This window comes from Loxodonta africana, chromosome 1 (assembly GCF_030014295.1).
Source record: "Loxodonta africana isolate mLoxAfr1 chromosome 1, mLoxAfr1.hap2, whole genome shotgun sequence".
In the NCBI taxonomy this organism is placed as follows: Eukaryota; Metazoa; Chordata; class Mammalia; order Proboscidea; family Elephantidae; genus Loxodonta; species Loxodonta africana.
The window spans coordinates 77,842,726-77,851,310 of record NC_087342.1 but is presented as its reverse complement, the minus strand read 5'-3'; the positions used below and the strand labels follow the sequence as shown (position 1 = coordinate 77,851,310).

The following is an 8,585-nucleotide window of genomic DNA, read 5'->3' as shown; positions in this document are numbered from 1 at the left end:
GCACACAGATCTATCATGAGAACTCTGCTGTAGGTATTGAATGCAGTATTTGTTGCATTGTGTGCACTTATCTTTTTGGAAAAGGCATCCACCAATCTTACCGTGGCTTATTTAGAAGCCACAGTTTCTCAGCTGCATCTTTTTTTCAAGTGAGAAAGACAAAGGTACTTACAGTTTGGCTAGTATTTAAAAAAACAACTAAAACTAAAACCATTGCCATCGAGTTGATTCTGACTCCTTGTAACCCTGTAGGACAGAGTAGAACTGCCCCATAGGGATTATAAGGCTGTAAATCTTTAGGGAAGAGACTGTCATATCTTTCTTCTGTGCAGCAGGTAGAGCGTTTGAAGTGCCAAACTTTCGGTTAGCAACCAAGTGCTTAACCACTGTGTCACCAGAGCTCCTTTGGCTAGTATTGTTGTTGTTGTTAGGTGCCATCGAGTCGATTCCAACTCATAGCGACCCTAGGCGCAACAGAACAAAACACTGCCTGGTCCTGAGCCATCCTTACAATCATTGCTATGCTTGAGCTCATTGTTGCAGCCACTGTGTCAATCCACCTCGTTGAGGGTCTTCCTGTTTTCCGCTGACAGTATATTCTGCCAAGCATGATGTCCTTCTCCAGGGACTGATCCCTCCTGACAACATGTCCAAAGTATGTAAGACACAGTCTCGCCATCCTTGCTTCTAAGGAGCATTCTGGTTGTACTTCTTCTAAGACAGACTTGTTTGTTCTTCTGGCAGTCCATGGTATATTCAATATTCTTCGCCAACACCACGATTCAAATCAGTCAATTCTTCTTCAGTCTTCCTTATTCATTGTCCAGGTTTCACATGCATGAGATTGAAAATACCATGGCTTGGGTCAGGCGCACCTTAGTTTTCAAGGTGATATCTTTGCTTTTCAAAACTTTAAAGAGGTCCTTTGCAGCAGATTTACCCAATGCAACGCGTCTTTTGATTTCTTGACTGCTGCTTCCATGGCTGTTGATTGTGGAGCCAAGGAAAATGAAATCCTTGACAACCTCAATCTTTTATCCGTTTACCATGATGTTGCTCATTGGTCCAGTTGTGAGGATTTTTGTTTTCCTTATTTTGAGGTGCAATCCAAACTGAAGGCTGTGGTCTTTGATCTTCATTAGTAAGTGCTTCAAATCCTCTTCATTTTCAGCAAGCAAGGTTGTGTCATCTGCATAAGACAGACTAGGAAAAAGGACCCGGCAGTCTACTTCTGAAAAGCATTAGCCAGTGAAAACCTTATGAATAGCAGCAGAACATTTCCTGATATAGTGCTGGAAGATGAGCCTCCCAGGTTGGAAGGCACTCAAAAGATGACTGGGGAAGAGCTGCCTCCTCAAAGTAGACTCGACCTTAATGATGTGGATGGAGTAAAGCTTTGGGAACTTCATTTGTTGATGTGGCACAACTCAAAATGAGAAGAAACAGCTGCAAACATCCATTAATAATCAGAACCTGGAATGTACGAAGTTTGAATCCAGGAAAATTGGAAATCATCAAAAATGAAATGGAACGCATAAACATCAATATCCTAGGCATTAGTGAGCTGAAATGGACTGGTATTGGCCATTTTGAATCAGACAATCACACAGTCTACTATGCTGGGAATGACAACTTGAAGAGGAATGGTGTTGCATTTATCATCAAAAAGAAGGTTTCAAGATGTATCCCGAAGTGTAACGCTGTCAGTGATAGGGTAATATCCATACGCCTACAAGGAAGACCAGTTAATACGACTATTATTCAAATTTACGCACCAACCACTAGAGCCAAAGATGAAGAAGTAGATTATCAGCTGCTGCAGTCTGAAATTGATCGAACATGCAATCAAGATGCATTGATAATTACAGCGATTGGAATGCGAAAGTTGGAAACAAAGAAGGATCAGTAGTTGGAAAATATGGCCTTGGTGATAGAAATAATGCTGGAGATCGAATGATAGAATTTTGCAAGACCAACAACTTCTTCATTGCAAATACCTTCTTTCACCAACATAAACGACGACTGTACACATGGACCTCGCCAGAGGGGACACACAGAAATCAAATCGACTACATCTGTGGAAAGAGACGATGGAAAAGCTCAATATCATCAGTCAGAACAAGGCCAGTGGCCGACTGTGGAACAGACCATCAATTGCTCATATGCAAGTTCAAGCTGAAACTGAAGAAAATCAGAGCAAGTCCACGAGAGCCAAAATATGACCTTGAGTATATCCCACCAGAATTTAGAGACCATCTGAAGAATAGATTTGACGCATTGAACACTAGTGACCAAAGACCAGATGAGTTGTGGAATGACATCAAGGACATCATACATGAAGAAAGCAAGAGGGCACTGAAAAGGCAGGAAAGAAAGAAAAGACCAAGATGGATGTCAGAAGAGACTCTGAAAGTTGCTCTCGAACGTCCAGCAGCTAAAGCAAAAGGAAGAATTGATGAAGTAAAAGAACTGAACAGAAGATTTCAAAGGGCGTCTCGAGAAGACAAAGTAAAGTATTATAATGACACGTACAAAGAGCTGGAGATGGAAAGCCAAAAGGGAAGAACACGCTCGGCATTTCTCAAGCTGAAAGAATTAATTGGCTAGTATTAGGGAGCCTTTTATAGGCCTAACAAGTGTCTTCCAGAATAGCAAAACAAAAAGAAAATAACAGAGAAAAATATCTGCAAAATATGTGATAATGAACCAATTTATTTATTACTTGAAGAGCTCCTATGCTCAATAAAAAGACCGATGACCCTAGAGGAGAATGGACAAAGGTTATAATGTAGACAGTTTACAAAAACAGAATTACGAAAGACTCAAATATATGAAAAGATGCTAAAGCTTACTCATAAAGAGATACAAATAAAAGCAAAAGTGAAGTGCCAATTTTCACCTATCAGGTTGGCAAAGATCAAAAGGTTTGAGAGCACAATATTGGTGAGGATGTAGGTGAGCGTGTAAATTGGTGCATCTTCTTTGGAAGGCAGTGTTGCAGTATCAAAATTTAAAAACACATAGATATTAAATGTGACATTCTTTGATTTTCCCTGGCCACCCTATCAAAAAAATGTCCCCTTATTTCTGTCTCTGGTCCCTGCTTTTCTTCATAGCATACTGCAATTTGTAATTATTTGTCTATTAACTTTTTTTTAGTCTATCTCCTGCAGTAGAATGTAAAGTTCTATGATGGCAAAGATCAAGCCTAACTTGTTTCTTAGTCTATCTCCAGTACCTGCCATGGTTCCTGACACATGGAAATCACCTAATAAATATTTACAAAATATTTTCTTTTTGATCCAATGATTCCAACTTCCAGGTGGCCATTTCTAGGTGACCCAATGAATTCTTTTTGACCTAATAATTCTACTTCTAAATGAATATGCTACAGATACTTAGTCAGGGTTCTCTAGACAAATAGAATAGTGAGATACATAGATAGAGAGATTGGCTTGCTTCAAGGAATTGGCTCACACAATTGTAGGGGGGCTGAAAATCCCAAATCATAGGTCAGATGACACGTTGGAGACTCCTGCAGACTTGTGCCCCAATTCCATAGATCAAGTGATGAGACGATTGAAGAATAAAAAGTGTTCTGGTAAAATGTCTATTTGCAGTCTGGAGACAGAACACACCCCAGGCAAACTCTCTTTTTTCTCATAAGGCCTTCAACTGATTGAGGCTCACCCACATTATGGAAGGTAGTCTGCTTTACTTGATTTAATCATATGTAACTAACAGCAACTAGTGTTTTACCAAACAAATGGGCACCATAGCCTAGCTAAGTGGACACATAAAATTAACCATCACAAATATACACTCACATGCCCACAAAGATATTCACTACACTACTGTGTAATAGCAAAATATAGGAAACACTTTAAACATCCAACATTGTCCTTCCACACAATGGTATAGTATAAAGCCATTAAAAAAAATGAGGTATTGTTAAGTGAAAAAAATCAGGGGGTAAACCCACGTGTATAGTATGCATGGTTTGTTTCTAAAAAGAGAAATACATGTATGTTACAGGGTAGCTTTCATTAGTGTCCTCCACACCTCTTTGGGATAAAATCTCAAGCCAGTGTGGTCCAGTGTCAAACAAGTACACAAAATGGGGTGAAGGTGCTATTTCACATCACACTGCCCTGCCACATTCACCTTCAGCTTTATGGGGCTTACCAAGACCCTGAGCCTTTGAAAAGAGTTACCCAAATGAAATAGTTTGGTTAGTGTTGAACCAAAGCCTGAGGGTTCAGACAGATGTCACTGGATTCAACATCATACATCATGAATGGAGCTCACTCTAAGGCCTTTTTTAGCACTGGTGCTAGTCAATAAACTCTCTGATCTCAGTGCTAACTCTCCTGTGAATGTAGTAGTCCCTCTTGATCTGGTCCCCTTTCCACGGGATCTACCAAATGCCTCTCCTTTACACCTTATTTTTTGTCACCTAACCCAGATGACTCTAATCTACTCTTTAGAAGAATCATCAGCCTGGCTCTTTTCTCTTTTGTATTTATTTTTACAGACAAACCCTATGATCTCTTCAATCAAGATTCAGTTTCTAAGAGTCAATGCCAAGCTTTTTTAAAGAAATTTTTGGCTTTCAGCACATGTACTCTTATGTTTTTTAAAAAAGTACTGGACATTTGTTGGTGCCTACCCCCTTTCCCAACATTACCATGATTTTCATTCAGGCATCCACTCCTCTCCCCATGCAGCCCGTAAGTTGGCCACACCAACTGCTCCCGTACTAGGCTGTTCTATTTCCCTGGCAACACATACCCGTTTTGAGGGTGGGCATGTAACCTAAGCTACTCCAGTTAGGGTGACTCTCAAGATGCTTGCTTGGGATGCTAAAATAGAAATGATCTTTCTTTAGAGGTGAACCGGGAAATATATATCCAAACTTACTAGCTTTGGCAGGCATTTTGCTATATAAAGGAAACCAGTCTGAGGAGGAAGCCGACCCATGGAAGATGAAAGTAGAGAAAGAAGCCAAAGTCCTATTAAAACAATGCCGGAAACTTGTTCTCCTGCTGGACTTTTCAGTCATATGAGCCACTAAATCTCCCATACTTTTTCACTCAGTCTGTTAACCACAAGAAGTATACACTCAATTAATCCCTTTGTTCTCTTTGCAATTCTTAAGGAGCCTGGTGGTGCAGTGGTTAAGTGCTTGGCTTCTAACCGAAAAGGAGAGGCCAGTGGTTTTAATCCACCAGCCACTCTGTGGGAGAAAGAGGTAGCAGTCTGCTTCTGTAAAGATTATACCCTTGGAACCCTATGTGGCAGTTCTACTCTCCTGTTGGGTCACTATGAATCGGAATCAACTCCACAGCAATGGGTTTGGTTTGGTTGGGTGGGGGGGTGGGGGCAGATGAATGGCTCCATGAGGCAAGGAAGCCCTCAAAGAGAGAAAAGTCAGGGCAACAGGGAAAAACTTCAGTTTAATAGCTCCAATCATTATCCCACAACAATGCTTATATATACACAGAAGATGTTAAATAAAGATTTCTTTGGAGAGACGGATCACTAACTGGGGTGAAAGACTCTTTACTGAACCTCCTCCTGTAGTTTGGATTTTTTTAACTAGGTACGCATTACTTTTTTAAGTTAAAAATAACGAAAAAATTAATTGCCAAAGAGCAGTTTCTTCAAAAGCAGTTTTTTCTCAAGAAGCTTACTAATATAGTAGGTACAGTAGCACCATAAACCCTTTTAATACTATTTTGGTTATATAAAACATTTGTTATTGATGTTAAAAATTCTGCTTTACAACCCAAAGTCCTTATTTGTCATCTTTCCCTTTTATCTTTCGGTACACCATCTCTCGGAAACTAGCTAGAATCTTATTCTCTCTCTTTTGTCTTTCTTCTTGGTTAAAGGATGCAAGGGCTCTCTTCTCATCAGCACTGTAGATTTGGTTCTCTTTCCGCAGTCGTACAGCCTCCATCCTGCGATGCCTGCTACCACTCATGACATAACCCGAGCATTCAAATGAAGCAATCTCTTCACTTGTCAGCCCGATTTCACCTCTTCGTGGGATACGCTTTCCAGCTTTTACATACTCAGCCATAGCTGCACCTTCACCTGGAAGCAGCGCATGGCCGTAGTTCAAAGGTTTCTCATCTTGAGAGTAGTATATCATAGGTGCTTCTGGGCCTATTAAACCCATGGTATCTGCAGTCTTTGGCTGCTCAATCCACCTATCTTCTGGCAACCCTCCTTCTGAATCCTTACAGGTTGAGTCCCTAAATTCTTTTTTAGTCTTCATATTCTTTGTTTTCTTGACTCTGTGTTTCTTTTTCTTCTCTTTCTTCTTGTCTTTTCTGGGTCTCTTTTTATCATCACCAAAGCTAGAATCAGAGTCAGAGTCTGAACTGCTGTCATTATCAGAGTACTTACTATGTTTTCTTTTGGATGAGTTTTTCTTTCTTTTTTTCTTGTTTTTTGAACGACTGGCCTTCTTCTTCCTTTTCTTTTCTTCCCAGCTAGAATCTGAACTGCTGCTCTCCTGAGTCTTTGCTTCACCCTCAACTGGAGTGTGCTCATCAGAATCCGGCTCGGGGCATTTTGGAGATAGCCCCCATACCTCAGGTGCTCCCAACTCCCCAATCCTCTCTCTCTCTTTCAGCCTCCTCTGCCGATGGCTCTCCTCCTTGTAGTCTTCGGCCCCCTGCCAGTCACCAGCATGGTGATGATGATGGTAGCGATATCCGCCATAATAGCTAGAAGGGGAGGATGTGAAGGCATCGTTGCTGAGCCCAGGGGGTCGCTCTCGGGACCCAGAGGGTCTAAGCGTGGAAGGAGCGCCCACGCCCGACCCACCCCACGGAGGCCTTAAGCCCTCACGGTCCCGGGACTGAGACCGGGAGCGTCCGCACCGAGGGGGGCGTCTGGCCTGCGCCGATGGCTGGCTCCCCGACGAGCTGCGTCTCCGTCTCCGAGAGGCCTGGGAGTCCTCAAGGTAGCGGGACCGGAACACAGGCACCATCAACCGCGATTTTACAGGTGACCAAATGGCCAATGCTGGGCGGTTACTATAGAGACCGAAGCGGGAGACGACTCCTGCCCCACGCATGCGCACTAGAAACAGTTTGGCGCTCGGCTTTTACTTCCGGTCATTTGCCAGGCGAGGGCCAGACTCCAGAGCGTGAGGAGGCTACCTTGGCTGAGGCTGAGTGGAGGCTTGCGGTCTCGCGTGAATAGAGACGTAAGCGGCACTGTTTTTAGACCTTATGTTCCCCAACCCGAGCCGTGTGGTAACGTAAAGGGAGGAAAGCGTTCCTGTGGGTCTTTGCACTATTAAAAACCTTTGACTATATTCTCACCCTTCGCTCCTCCAATTCTTACTTACCCTTAACTCTACCTGCCCACTTTATTTTCACCTCTTGCATTCAGTGCCCACACTCCTTTTGCCCCCCGCCCAAAATGAACGGAAACCCTGGTGGCGTAGTAGTTAAGTGCTATGGCTGCTAACTAAAAGGTCGGCAGTTCGAATCCACCAGGCTCTCCTTGGAAACTGTATGGGGCAGTTTTACTCTGTCCTATAGGGTCGCTATGAGTCGGAATCGACTCGACGGCGCTGGGTTTGGTTTTTTATTTTTTTGGCTTTAAAAGGAACTGGCCCATCATCTACATGGCGGAAATATGTTTATTAGTAACTTCTGAACCCCCGCTTGTTTCTACCGGAAGTAGGAAGCAGAAACCAGCACTTCTTTTGGAATCCAAGTTTGAGCTCAGCCTCTGAGCCAAGTCAGAGCCAGAGTCATGATTTTAATTCTTACATTTCATCCCAGAAACACAGGGAAGCATCTAACTTAATCGTGTAGATTTCCCCCTATATAGGTGCGTTTCCTCAGAAACTCTAAGTTTGAAACCACCTTCTGCACACTTTAGATCTCACTCTTTGAAATGGTAAGCATTTTATGCAAGACCATTTCTCCCTGCTCTTAAAATGTACAGAGGCATTGCATTTATTGTGTTCTCTGGTTAAGTTAACATGCTCAGTTAGTTGACGGACTTGAAAAGTCACAGAAAAACTAGGTCAAAACTTAGGAAGGGTACTCTTCTAATGCTAGGACTCTAAAAAAAATCAATAAAATGGGTAAATTACATTTAATAGGTCTAAATAAGATAACTTGATTTAACTAGACTTCTAGTATTGTAGGAGATGAGGATTGTCATGGTGCCATGCCACAAACTATAGTAATTTAAGAACTGGCCAACAAGGAGTATTATAGATGAGAAGCACCTCGCATACTGAAAGTATCACAATAAAAAAAAAAAAAACAAAAACTGTTGCTCTCCAGTAGATTCCAACTCAGTGACCTTACAGGACAGAGTAGAACTACCCCGTGGGGTTTCCGAGGAGCGGCTGGTGGATTTGAACTGCTTACCTTTTGGTTAGCAGCCGAGCTCTCAACCACTCCACCACCAGGGCTCCATAGATTCTCTGTAAGTGAAAATTTCATACTTTATGTAAAAAATTTTATTTTGGAGTTTAAACTACTTGGCAGGACTTCACTGACAGATGGGTGGTGGCTGAACCTAAGCCTCCAGCATGGAAGGTGAGA

General features: G+C 42.3%; 1 protein-coding gene across 1 annotated transcript; it reads right to left on the bottom strand.

Annotated features, from left to right (window-relative positions):
• Positions 1-5,403: 5,403 nt before the first annotated feature.
• Positions 5,404-7,074, bottom strand: NKAPL (NFKB activating protein like). The gene has a single exon (XM_003421137.3). The coding sequence runs from the start codon at positions 7,001-7,003 to the stop codon at positions 5,798-5,800; it is 1,206 nt and encodes a 401-aa protein (XP_003421185.1). The 5' UTR covers positions 7,004-7,074; the 3' UTR covers positions 5,404-5,797.
• Positions 7,075-8,585: the final 1,511 nt, after the last annotated feature.